The sequence below is a fragment of the Pygoscelis adeliae genome, unplaced genomic scaffold (assembly GCF_000699105.1).
Source record: "Pygoscelis adeliae isolate BGI_AS28 unplaced genomic scaffold, ASM69910v1 Scaffold91, whole genome shotgun sequence".
Lineage (NCBI taxonomy): Eukaryota > Metazoa > Chordata > Aves > Sphenisciformes > Spheniscidae > Pygoscelis > Pygoscelis adeliae.
The window spans coordinates 3574636-3589345 of NW_008824196.1; the positions used below are offsets into that span (position 1 = coordinate 3574636).

At 36.5% G+C, this 14710-nt stretch overlaps 1 protein-coding gene across 1 annotated transcript in view; it reads right to left on the reverse strand.

Annotated features, from left to right (window-relative positions):
* CHDC2 (calponin homology domain containing 2) overlaps positions 1–14710 on the reverse strand; it is a 128549-nt gene that overhangs the window by 13852 nt on the left and 99987 nt on the right. The window contains exons 14-15 of the mRNA XM_009334788.1: positions 5594–5670; positions 2735–2880 (exon numbers count right to left, since the gene is read on the reverse strand). Coding sequence (XP_009333063.1) covers positions 2735–2880; positions 5594–5670 — 223 coding nt within the window. The remainder of the gene's footprint in view (positions 1–2734; positions 2881–5593; positions 5671–14710) is intronic.

Consider the following 14710-nt stretch of genomic DNA (forward strand, 5'->3'; position numbering starts at 1 on the left):
TATTTTACAAATGATACAATTATATGGATGGGACTTAATTTTTCTAACCTGAGGTGCTACATATCAAAAATTTTGCACTTTCAGCAGCCTTTAAATGCATCCCACCTACTCGGCTAAGCTGAAAGCACCAGGTGTTCCAGAAATAGTAACCTTACAGGACATACAGAGGCATTAATGCTTCCTACTATGATAAAGTCATCTAGTTCTTTGTTAAGAACAGTGACTAGTAGCTAGGTGTCTAAATTTAGGTGTTTCTACATCACCACTGGAGGCAACACTGGGGCTGTCAGAAATATTCTTTTCCCTTTCCGCCTGAAGTATAATTGTCCCATAGCTCTGACCACATCTCTTAGATTTGCTTTCCTCCCATTAACATGTCTCCATTTCCCTTCTCTTCATTAAATTATTTAGTTTTCAGGCTCTATACCTAATGTAGGATGAGCCTCCTCTTCTCAGCCACAGTATATACTTCTGCTTCTAATAAAGAAACAAACAGGGAGAATGCCAATAGCAGAGGTTTAAAGAAAGAGTATAAAATCATAGCAAGTAAAAGAAGATCCTTCTCAGATCTGCTCCCAGAAACCAGTAGGTTTGAGTCTTCCTTCTCTAGAGACTGCATCTAGATATTTCATTGAATAAAACTGATGGACCTAACCTTCATGAGTTTGTCTAATTTCTTTTGAACTAGTTAACAGTTTTAGCATCCAAAGTGTCCTATGACAGCTGAGTTACAGAAGTTAAACATTGTGTGACAAAGTACTTTAAATCCTGCCACAGTTGCTCTATTAACTTTCTGCAAACTATTCATAATCTTATGTATCCGTCATGTCCCTTAACAATCTCTTTTTTAATTACAGGAAGTTATTTTTTTAAGTATCTGTCTCTATAAAGAAACTGTTCTATCCTTCTGATCATCCTTGGTTTTCGCTCTCTTTTTTTGCCCTATCCCTATTATATTGTTTGCTGGGGTGACTAGAACTGCGCACAATATTCAAAGATGTGTACACCATAGCTCTTTGGAAAGGTATACTGAGGTTTCACATTTTGATGTCTATTTCTTTCCTAATAATTTCTCTTTTTGAATGATGCTGAGCACTGGATTGATTTTTCATTGAACCATCCACAAAGATCGCTATCCCCTGACATGGGACATTTATACAGCCTCTTTTGGGTGATTCCCTGGTGTCAATAAGGCATGAGTTCACTGTCACTGTAGGCTTTGACAGACTATCCCTCTTCTATCTCTCTGCTAATTTTTAAGAAACTCAAGTGAACTGCACACTCTTTAAGACCTCCAGCCATATGGCTTGCTTTCTTAAAAAAAGGCCAGTGGTTTCAAATATTGAACAGGGTCAGATAGACAGGCTTGGGCATCATTGCATTAGTCTTATTCTCCCTTAAAAGCAAGGAAAAAATTAAGTTGGCCAGGTGGCATAGCCAAAGTCCTGGTTGAACAATAAAACAAACACCAAACATACAAACACTAAACACTAGCAGAAGTCTCTTGTTCTATAGTAATGAAAAATATGGAAGCTGAGAACGTGCAGGAGAAAAAGAGTAAGTCATTTAGTTTTGGATGTATAGTTACAAATCATGAAAACATGGCAGAGAGAATGACAGATGCATGTAATTGCAACAGAGGAAAAGCTGAAACACAGAGGTAGTATTATTAAAGTAAGAAGCAGAATGCAAGCCTTGAGATCAACCACACATAAAAGAAGATCAGAAAAGCAACAGAGTGTTGAAAAACATTGACAGCTAGAGACAAAACACAGCAGAGAAGGTAAAGAGGTGAAAAGATGGACTAAAGACACAGAAATAAGAAGATTGTGACCACTGACATAAAAGAATTACAGGGACATCAAAGAAACTGGAGGGCAAATTTTAAGCTCTGAAAGTTGGTTAAAACGAGGTCTCAGTAATTTGATGAAATCAATTTCAATGATGTATATATGGTAAAACCCAGGCTACATGAGTCAAGAGAAACTGAAAGATAATGGAGTCAGTATTCATGTACAATCCATTCAAAAGTTTTACCTGCACTGGTGACAAGGACTGAATGGAATTTGGATTGGCAGAAAAATTAAAAAAGAGACAGAGCAAGGAAAATAATTATTACTCTACTTTGACAGCAGATTCTAGATACAGTGATAAATACAGGGAGAAGTACAGTACAGTAAAGACTTTATCCTTTCCCTGCTTATGTCTTATCAAAAAGCATTATTCTTGCTCCCACATCAAGACAAATTATTTAAATTCCGTATTTGTTCTGAAGCTGAGCTGCCTAGAAAAGCCACCAAAGTAACATTCCTTGCAGTATTATGTTTATTTGTAATGATTTTACAGTGAAAAGTAACTTGCAGCACTTCATATAATTTTAATTATGTGAAGATAAAAGGGCAGTAAACTTTAGTTTAAATTTCTTAGCTGAAGCCTGTAATCTTAGGCAAATCTCTGACCAACTTCTTAAGCAATGTTTTCCTCCAAGAATTATAGGAATATTGTATTTTGACCAAAAAAATGAAAGAGAAAAGATTTTTATTTCCAAAAGTTAGCACATAGATCACATCTTTATAATTGCATATGCGTGCAAAAACATTACCTTAAAATGTGTACATAACCAATTTGTATATTCATTTACCCTGTTCACACATAATTGGCAAACATATCCTAATTCTTAACTGACTACGCTGTCACATGAAAACTACTCACAGAACATACTTTCTATTCTTACCAGTTCATTAACCAGAAGGACAGTGCAGTAACGTTTTTCCAGATTAAAGGGAAGAAAGTGAATATCTAAGCCTGCAGAACTTCTCCCTTCCAAGAACAGTTTTTCCACTGGACTGAAGAACTCATGCAGGAGGCTGGATTGGTCAGCTGTTAAAATAAGTTTAAATAGATGTTTAGATACAACAGCACAGGTTGTAAAATAATGTAGCTGCTTGAGTTTAAATGTAAGAATACTGTATACAGCCTCCTGTAGTAATCAGTGTTTAAGGCACACTTGTAATCAGTAATCAGTATTTACGGTTACACTTGAGTAAATGTGCTGCAATATTGCATGCTGTATTATTTAAATACATTTTGGTAACTACTTGTGTTCTTATCCTGTGCACTGAAACAAACTGGGGAAAACAGACAGTTCTCACCATCAAAAACACTCTTTAAGGATGTACAGCCTATAAGCAAATGACTCCTCCCACCAGAAAGAAGCGTACAGTTTACTAGTATTTAAACAAGCAATCTTGCTCTCAGTGGCAGTAACTATGTTACGTTATAGTCTGAAATCCTCCAGAATGGACAAAAACTAAATACTGGCAAGCTTGCTTTCTTTGCAATGTTTTCACAAAAGCATTATGCTGACAAAGTGCTTTCTTCTTAAGACACTAAGAATCTTAGGATTGAATCTAGCAGGGTCTGACTACTTTCTCACTGCATGTTTTTCATCTGCTGAGCACATTTTGATAATGCAGAATACTGTAGAACCGGACTTTCATTCAATCTTGGCTGGCTAACCTTCTAGGACGTTCAACAGACTTCAGAATAGAAGTGAAAGCGTGGGCAACAGAAATGAGTGAATATCACATTAAGAAACCTATGCCAAACTCTGACCAATTAAATAAAACTGATTCATCCCCCAAAACCACCAAGAACCAAGCTGAAGAAAGGCATAACCATCACCCACCTTTTCTTTCTGTAGTCCACATTCTTTTCCAATCAACATAGGAATTTCCCAATATTCACACTTCAACAAGCAGTTAAGTTTGATATGAATTTGATGTTTCCAAAGCCCACATAAACAATGACCAAAAAATGCTCCCCAAAACCACCAACAGGACCCAAGTCCCATTTTTACCCTTCCATCAAATAGGGTAAGGCAGGCCTAACAGGAACTAATTTTGACTAAATAAGGCACTAACTCCCAAACTTGTCTCCTGTTCGTGTTCCCCATTCAAAGTACGTCAAACCGTGGAGCAGACTAAATTAGTCTTTTGAGAGCCCTCCCTCCTTATTTTCTCTCTGGATTCTGTAAAATTAAAACAATTGCCAAAGAAGTAACATTTATTTTAAAAATTGGATTTTTTTTGACAGTTTTCTTCCTTTTTATTATGGCTGACAAAAAAAAAATCCTAATACCTATTACTCTCCACTTAGGACTCTTGACCTATCATAGCATATATTCTCTCAGGTCAGGGTGCAAAACATGTGCAGAACACTCTTATTTAGGTTTTGTTTACCATGTCATAGAGAGAATGATGGGGTGTTATTCCCAAAGCAGAAATGCACTTCTACAAGAAATGAAAACATAATTTTCTTTACAAAGACCTGAAATGCCATCAAAAATGTCTCTGTAGTTCCAATCTGACTGAAGCCATAAAAACCTTCATAAACTGTTCACAGGTTGGTACAATAGTTGTACCTCACTTCGTTACTTAAGGTACATACTTTTTATTTTTATGAACTGTGTATTAGTTGGTTGTTAATCACATCTCAGAATACAATATCAAATAATAAATATATCTAGAAGGGCTAGATTATTCAGATTACAAATATGCTTTCCATACGAATTCATGGAAACACAACAATATTTTCCAAGAGGACAAAATTAATTTCATAAGGCCATCGTACAAATTTTGCTCAAGTGGACTTTCAACAGCCTCAGAAAAGGCTGTAGTTCTAGATTCATATGTTTTGACAGAACTGTTGACTGACATTTCATAGAAAATAAGAGCAAGACACGTACAACCCCTGTTAATGAGTATTTTCAAAAATAAATTAGGCAAACTGCAAAGGCTTCACATCAGAATTCCATTATTTCTTCTTTTTTTTTAATGGTAAAGTCGTTAGAACTACAGTGCAACCTTAGAGTTCATTTCACTAAATGAAATGTATCAGAAGACAAACTATCCTATAAATGCGAGTTACTGAGCATACCCATAAATAATAATTACTTTAGATGTCTGTCCGGGTTTCGGCAGGGATAGTGTTAATTTTCTTCCTAGTAGCTGGTACAGTGCTGTGTTTTGGATTTAGGATGGGAACAAAGTTGATAACACACCGATGTTTTAGCTGTTGCTGAGCAGTGCTTGCACTAGTCAAGGACGGTCCAGCTTCCCATGCTCTACTGACTGAGAAGGCTGGAGGTGCACAAGAAGCTGGGAGGGGGCACAGCCAGGACAGCTGACCCAAACTGGCCCCAGGGACATTCCATACCATGTGACGTCATGCTCAGTACATAAACTGGGGAAAGCTGGCCGGGGGGGCCGCTGCTCGGGGACTGGCTGGGCATCGGTCGGCAGGTGGTGAGCATTTGTACTGTGCATCACTTGCTTTGTGTAGTAGTATTAGTATTATTATTATCATTTTATTTCAATTATTGAACTGTTTTTATCTCAACCCACAAGTTTTTCTCACTTTTCCCCTTCCAATTCTCTCCCCCATCCCACCGGGTGGGGGGGAGTGAGCGAGTGGCTGCGTGGGGCTCAGTTGCCAACTGAGGTTAAACCACGACAATGTCAAAAATCTTTCTTATGTAGATACTCTAATTTCTACTGTAGTGACACAAGAGGTATTGTACAGAGGTACTTACAGCAATTTAAGTTGTTCTCTTCATTTGGATCTTCAGGCAGTGCACCATTTTTACAATTTAATATGTTATTTTCAGAACTAAAAGGAAAAAATAAAAATGAAAGCAATACACTAAAGCTGGATATTTCTATTAGTAATAGATAGCTTCTTTTCCCTTTTTATGAATTAATACTGGAAAAGCAAATGTTTTCAAGAAAAAAAAACCCACACATTCTAGAACCATCTACCTACCAATAATGTTAAATATCACCTCTTTCACTTAAGTTAGTCATATTTACAGCAGAGTCAGAACATGCTCCCTTCAATTATCCTGTATAATATCTCTGCAGTACTCATATAAGCACAATTCCATGTTAAAAAAAAAATACAATATTTTGCCATTCAAAAGTACTACTGCCCAATAATGCTTTTGGGGGAAGTCAGTCCCAATTCTTCTCTTTATCATTTCAATGTTCTTTGGGGATAGGCAAAGAAGAATTGTTCCCTGGTACGTCATGAAGTGGCAAGGCCTTGCATTCCTCTGATGCTCTCACTTGTCTTCCTTTCAGTCTTTCCAATTTTTCCCCAAAAAACCACCCTATAAAAATACATCTAAATATCCGCAAACCAAATTCAGTTCAGATGCATTGTGCTCACTCTAGGACTTAAGATTCATAAACCTTGTGGACATGTCTTTAGACTGCTGCTTCTCACAGAAACTGATTTGCAAAAGTAGCAGTGTTTCCTTGCCCCTTATCAAAACACACTTCAGATACTAGATCTCCTCTTACCTAAACTTTTTTTTTAAGGCCCAATTTTTTTCTCTAGCTCTCTCTACCTTCTTTCTAGCTCAACAGTTTTCTCTTTTTAAAGAAGAGGTAAGCATTCTGCTTTATTCATGATAACTCAATTACCTTATCCAGGTACCATCCTGAGAGCTAATATCAACTTTTACCTGCCTACCTAGGGGTCAAAATACCTTTAACACAACATTAACATTTAGAAACAATAAAAATAATACATTTAAACTTAATTTTTTTTTTAATCATTAATTGTAATTCCTGGTTTATACTTTTATGTTATAGAACACTCGATTTTTTTTTTTTTTTGTTATATACACTTTTAGGCAAATATATGACATTTATTAGCTTATTTAGAAAACATATCAGCAGCTCATATATGTAAAAAAAGGGAATTATCTAGTAAATGAAGGTTCTAGCCTTTGGCTTTGGAAAGTCTGTTTATGTCTCCAGCGCTTTACTGGAGACCTTGGATACACTACTAAGCATTATGCCAGTCTCTGCTCTAAATTTTAGCTCTGTTTCTAATACCATCTGGAAAGGAACTCTGTCCAGTGAAGGGGAAATTCAGATTGTAACTGCTCAGCAATGGTAATTCGGAACCAAGGAACAACCTGGCATGGAGGGCAAGAAGGCCCAACTGGTTGGAAACAGGAATGTCAAAGACAGAACGACTCCCTGTAAGGGAGCAAAGTTTCCCTTGCTGAAGACATAAGAAATGACACAGCAGCATCTTGTAGCAATGGATCGTGGAATGCAAGTGCTCAGGAGCTGCTTTTGGTAGAGAGAGCTGGTGCTGAGGGATGAACCAAACACCGGGTTAAGGCACCTGATGCTGATGCTCACAGGATTGCTGTTGGCACAAGTGTATACAAGGAATCGGTTCATGTCGCATCTTTGCGGACTCCTTGTAGAACTGCCTATGGTGGTAGGTCTCTGCCCAATGATGTTTGTTCATTAAATCTTTATATTTAAGCACAAATCTGTATTTCATTTGACTCAAGGGGTACAATAAAAATTCCCCAACACCAGTTCAACAAATTAAGCTAACAAATCCCTTCTTTTGTTTCCTTGCTTAGGCCTGGAGAAATACAGGAAATCCAACTCCTGTGTAGAGCTCCGCTGTTTTCAACAGAAGCCTCATTTATGCGGGGGCGACACTACCAAATCCTAAAGAAGGTTCAGGCCTTAATTGCTTTCATTTCCTGAAATACAACACTGTTGAAATGTTATCTCATTTCAGTTTTTCCAATTAAAACGTTACTGGTTTTATTTCTGTTGTTGATGCCAGTTATTGTTCAGTGCAACTGCAGAATTCTGGCCTCAGAGACATTAGTATTTCACCATCTAAATTTGAAAATTTTACCTGCGGGGTATATTATTTTAAATGTAACATACTGCGATTTGTGAATTATTCCCCTTTTTCCTTCTTTGTCCACTTAATAAATTGTATTTTTACAACTAATGAAAAAGTAAACTGTGGATCATGGCTCGAAATGCACAAGAAGTTCAACACTTGGAAGTCTGCTTTTTTCAATAGTAAAGGAAATGAGAGGCTCATTGCTTTATAAAGTCCTATATTTAACCCTCCCTAGACAGTAAAGTCAATAAAGCATTAATAAGATATATTTTTTACCTTATTTTTTAAATTTCATTTATATATATTCTTAAATGCAGAGACTTTAGTTACTGCATAGAATATTAACAATTATGAAGACTACATTTTATAATCTGCAAGTCAACCACTTGAATAACCCCTATGTAGTGTAACATATCATTAGCTTTAAAAAATGTCTCATAATTTCTATTTGGAATGTAAAACAGTAGTGTTTTGGGTTTTGTACTACTGCACCTCAACAGTAAAAATTTCTCTAAATAATTTAGAAAAGTTTATCGCTAAATACAACTTTCTAATTTAAGTATTTTAAATAAATACTTCTATTCTTCAAGACACACTATTTCGCTTCAAGTCATATGCAATTTGGTAAAGTCTCTAAGGTACTTAAATAATCTCACTATGCACCGGGATTTCAGATGATGACGTATACACTGGACCATACCGTGGATTGATTTAGCAACCTCCCTGCTATTCATGAGTATTTATAACTCACAAGGGACAGATAAAAATTTTAATCTATAATTTATTATAAATATATAAAAAATTCAAAGACAGCTTCCTGCACGCTTTCTCTATAGATTTTTAAATAAAAATCTAATTTTGTAAATTCAAGCCTAATAATAACATGCAAGTTCATATTTATTTATTTATTTATGTGTTTATTTACATAATTTTTTTCAGTCAGACAGCCACATTGTAATAGTAAAAAACACATCACAACACATCTTATTATAACACCAGGGTGACTTTATACAATGTTATTTAACCTAATCAAGCCCCAGGACAGCAATACCTTTAAGAAATGTAATAGGAAACCTACTTATTTTGTTATTTAAGATAAGATATCCCTTTTTTAACAAATGAAATCAGTAAAGCTCAGTAAAACATGGATTTTACACTAACCCTAATAAATGATGAGTGATCCAAATTCAATCCAGTAAGTGCAAAATCCAGATTTAAACCATCAGAAAAAAAATCCTATTGGAATCCCACAATTCTGTATACCAGGGATTCATTAACTGCAACAAAACAATAGTACACAAATTATTTAAAACTTATCAGCCATGATTTTTTCTTAGAGAAAACACAGCACAATTATTTAAGAAAAAGTGCAACACAGACAGTGGAACATTTGCATATTTCACGGCTGAAAATAGGGGGCTGATGTTGCCACTATCTCTACCTGGAGTAAATCATTTCTCTTACAGTGCTGATTTCCAAACAGACTGAATTTGGCATCTTATATTTGCCATTCTCAAAATCTTTGTCTTTTTAATATTGGAGTGGAAATTAATTACTTAACATAGGTTTTCTCTAAAATATTCCTTATATTTTTTTCTTTTTCTCTTTTTTTTTTTCTTCACAGGAATTATTATACAAGAAAAACACACTTGAAATTTACTTTTGTACACATGGTTTACAACGTTTCTGCTCACAGAATAAATATAAACTGGGACATAATTTTACATGATTTTCTGTACAAAGGCTAATTTTACTCTTGGCTCTTTGAGTAAGTATTGGGAATTTATACCACACAATGAGGAATTAGAGATGTAAAATCCCCATGTTAATACGTAGTTCATGATCTTGCTAGGAAGCATCAAATCTCATAAGAGAAGCTCTTCAAGCAATTTCTACTAAAAGTAATTCTCTTCTTGTTTCAGTTAATTTAGTTCACATGGAAGGTTCATTTCCACAAGGTTATAGCCCTGAAAAGAGGGGATGAGAGAGTCTGGGAACAACAACGCTTGTCGCTCTGTACCTCTTTCACACCAAGGCTACAGGAAGGATCTATATTCACTAACAGTGCAGTTAAATCACTCACAAGGAACCTAATGCGGTCAAGGATTTGTCTGAGAAAGGAGTGAAGGGGATGAACCTTAACCTAAACACCTTAACTCTGTTTATGACAATATTGCTTTTCAAGCGTATTTGAAAAGAACAGATATACTTGAAAAAACAACTTACAACAAAATCTTTGCTTATTCTCATCCCCCCAAAGGCAATTGTGCTTCTTACCATCATATTTCCTTGATATTACTTTATAGTTTTTTCTATCCTTCTTCACAAATAATTTCTACCAGTGTCGACAGGAGTTAAGACTGTGCAGTTACATTTATGGAAGGAGAGTTTTGTTTAATTTACAAGCACAGAGCTCATAGATGCTGAAAACTATACTGTAATGTATCTCAAAAAAATACTGCAAGTGGAGTTTCAGCTCTAGACTCAGGTTTAATATTATCCACACATAAAAGTCATTCTCCCCTAGCAGTAAAATTTGATGAACCAGCTTACAGCAAACAATTATTACATACAGCATTTGATAGCTATTTGGTCTCTCTTAAAACAAATAGTTAATCTTGCTGGGCTAAGAAAAAAATCACAACCTTAAATAAATGGACTTGTAAAATTCTCAGAATATTTCACCCTGGAGATTCATTTTAATACCTATTTAAAGGCCATTTTTCAGAAAGGAAAATTATCTCTGAGGTGCAAGTACAACATACTATTTATTCTGTACTTACAAATAAGTATCTCACACAAAACCACAAAAATACAAATTTTATATAAAATGTCATCTCTTTCAATGCTTTATCTTTGAATCAGAATGCCAAGTCATGATTGCAAAAACAGAGACTACAGCAGAAGAATCACTGTAAAAATAACAAATTGTTCGAATGCTGCATGAAAAAATGATAACATAATAAGCATATTACATGGAAATACATTACACATTGAGAACATACAGAGTACAACATATTTTTTCACTGGAGTGAACTATACATTGAGTAAGTCCTATTTTCAGAGTTGAATGACAGAGAAGCTCATTGCATTGATTTGACATGGTATTGAATGTCTCTCTAAATTTATTCTCACCCCAGCAAACAAAGCACCTGCATATTAAGTGAAGGGAAAGGGAAATAAAACTGTTGTGGAAGACATGTACATTGTATCTCATTATTCTCTAAAAAAGAAATAGCATCTCATGCAATAATAAAAACAAAAGGAATATAGTTAAGTTCAGGAAGGTATAAGAAGCATGGTTATACTCTCAGTCTGGCTCAATACATCCCCTTTCAATAGACAGAGAAATAAAGAAATGGATTAGGCAGAATAGCTTAACGCTGCCATAAAATAAGTCTACACAGACAGTTTGTTGCACCTGGGTCAGGGTAGTTCCCAGTATCAATCCAGACTGGGGGATGAATGGCTTGAGAGCAGCCCTGCGGAGGAGAACTTGGGGATATTGGTGGACGAAAAATTGGACATGAGCCAGCAATGTGCGCTCGCAGACCAGAAGGCCAATCATATCCTGGGCTGCATCAAAAGAAGCATGGCCAGCAGGTCAAGGGAGGTGATTCCGCCCCTCTGCTCTGCTCTGGTGAGACCCCACCTGGAGTACTGTGTTCAGCTCTGGGGTCCCCAGCACAAGAAAGACATGGACCTGTTGGGAGTGGGTCCAGAGGAGGGTCACAAAAATGGTCAGAGGTCTGGAACACTCTGGAACTCTCCTATGAAGAAAGGCTGAGAGAGTTGGGGTTGTTCAGCCTGGAGAAGAGAAGGCTCCAGGAAGAGCTTATTCTGGCTTTTCAGTACTTAAAGAGGGTTTATAAGAAAGATGGAGAGACACTTTTTACCAGGGCCTGTAGTGATAGGACAAAGGGTAACAGTTTTAAACTAAAAAAGTGTAGATTTAGATGATATAAGGAAGAAATTTTTTACGATGAGGGTTGAGACACTGTAACAGGTTACCCAGAGAAGTTGTGGATGCCCCATCATTTGAAGTGTTCAAGGTCAGGTTGGATGGGGCTTTGAGCAACCTGATCCAGTGGAAGATGTTCCTGCCCATGGGAGGGGGGTTGAAACTAGATGATCTTTAAAGGTTTCTTTCAACCCAAACAATTCTATGATTCTATGGCATTAAGTTCACAGTAGCATCCTATCACACCTTACGCACCAATCATTCTTCTCCTTATTAACACTGAAGTCTACTGTATGAAAAATATCACTGCTGAAGAACCCAAGACAAGCTCCAGCATCAAGCTTATGCATGTGCTGTGTAGAGACAATGGCAAGGGATCAGCGGTCTACTTGTGAGACTAAGCACATTATATCACACTGTGGATCAGGTCTCTAAGTCTGATAACTCAGGTATTAGAAGTGATTCAGTTTAACAGGGAGAATGGTGACCAAGCAACTTCACAAACTGCCTCTCATTTGTTTTGGGTTTTTTGCAAACACAACTTGCCCCTTCCAAAGCAAGGTTATTTTACTGTTCATTAAACAAACAAAGAATTCTGCAAGAGTAGGTTACAGGTGAGGGTTGGTTTAGGAGAGCACCTCTCAATTGCTTGGTACAAAGACCTGGTTGAGACAGAGAAAATGGCAGGTATGAATACTTCCGATTTATTCTTGCCATGGTTTAGACTAACTGGTCCAAACTTGTACTACAAATTACTTACACCTGTGCACCAGTGAGAAGCAGTTTAGTAGCTATCACCTCTGAGTTACCAGTTACCTCTTCCTACATAGCACCACAAAGAGACTGTGTTTGCCATGTTATCAGGTATGCCAAAAATCAAGATCAAAAGCAAAATCATCTATGCAGTCAATATAGATAGTCTGCATACATTATCATGTCGTCACAGCTATACATGTGCAATACTGTGCCTTTACTCTTCAGTCCAGGGTCCAAACAAGCCAATAACTCTGTTTTCCACCCAACAAATTCTCAGAAAAGGAAAATTTTCCTTTGCTTTGCTTTCTGTACTTGGAGCAGAATCTGCTAGATGATCTGTTTAGTCCCTTCCAGTTCCAGATTTTATATATTACTGAGGCAAAAAGAAAACTAAAAAGTGCCGGGCACCATGGGGAAATCTTATGTCCACATAGCAGCAACTTCATCAATGAACTTTAGAAGACAGAAGCAAGCAAAGGTTTTATTAGAGAAAGGATACAAGGAACTGCTTACTAATGCACTGAAAATACTGAAACAATTGAACACAAAACTCACATCTAAGATATTTGCCAGTTTCCACACTCCATGGGATATTTTGTGATCTCAGAACAAAGACTAGGACAGAAAGTAAAACAGGAGCTGCCCAAAAGAGGTAGTATGGCTCACATTAATATAGGTCAGTTTCTAATATATCAAATATTAATCAGAATCTTGATGAGTCCTGATAGTATATTTCTAAACAATATTTTCTGAAAGAACAGGTACTAATGCTGTATCTCATAACCTGTATTACACGGAGACACAACGGAGCCTTTTAGATCTTCATTTTTTCTTTATCCTATCAGTAAGCAAATACAGGTATTCTCTTTAACGTAACTCTTTCCTTGACACATGAAACTGCTTAGAAAAAAAAGTATAAGAACAAAATTCAGAAAATTAAAAATATTTGGAATTCCTGGTATTATCTCTAGTTAAAAAAAAAATAAATAAATTAACATTAAGAAACTATACACAATATTCTGCAAAGCTTGACTTGAAATTCATTAATTAATGGTTCCTTTTTTGTTTTAGAATTAGTTTTTCTTCATGTAAAAATATTTATCCACATTCACAGCTTTTTTTGCAAATCAGTCTGTGCAATCATGAGCCATCCTTATGACTCATGGACACTGTAATGCATACTCTAAACTGCTTTGTTATGGTCTTAGAATAGGACTATTAGCGAATCATTAGTATACCTTACCACTTCCTAGCTTTACAGAAGGAAATCTATGAAGCAAAAGTTAACTATTAAATGTAACCTTGAAAGTTTACTGTCATTCAATACTTTCTTTTTTAATGGACATCAGTCAAAATACCAACATGCTTGAAAACTATTTATGGGTAGTTTTACATTAGAATTCCTGGGCCATGTGGCATGCATCTCTCCACCTGGTTTCTCCTTCTCCCACAGGGAGTAGACCATGCTGGCACACAGATATAGGCCAAGGATAATAACTGAAGTGTCAAGGGCTTAGAAAAGCATAGAAAAGTGCATAACTTGAAAAAAATCCAGGCACATGTATCACAGTATACTTAAAAGAAAAACCATGCCAACTGGATGAAAGAAAAAACATTATCCTTCTCACCAAACATCATTCAGCTCCCCACAGACAAAGAGGTCTTGCCTGCAACCACTGAATGACACCCTGCCGCAGACATGGACTACTGTTGGATTTTTTAGCTTAGACAGCACTGTGTCCCAGTGAGGATACAGTTTGTCTAGGCTCTAGCTTCAGAACGGGATATCTTTCCAGTCACAGTATGAGATGAGCCCCTGCCACAATGACTAAAGGGTTGGTCTCCTCTTTGGTATGAATGACACCATTTTGGGTGCCTGTGATATTGCCAGAGGGAAAGGTGGTAGGTAAGAGGGCTACCAGCCAGGTAAAGCTTGTTACAGTGAGGTTTAAAGTGGTATGTCTGACACACCTGGGGGCATAGTATGAGAACACAGAAGGAACTATGAGACTGAGGAGACCCACTTGGACCTGCACGGATAATTAAGTTGCTAGGAATGAAGCATGCAAATGTCATCAATCATGTAAACACAATTACCTAGAGTATAAGCACTGATTTCACAGTCGATTTATGCTTATGGAGCACTTAGAACAATGGGCCCCCATTTTGTAGAAGGCCTTTTCTGGATTTATCAAAAGAATAAAAATGATTGCAGGTATAACCTTCTTACTGGTCAGTTATGAATTGCACACATACTAATTT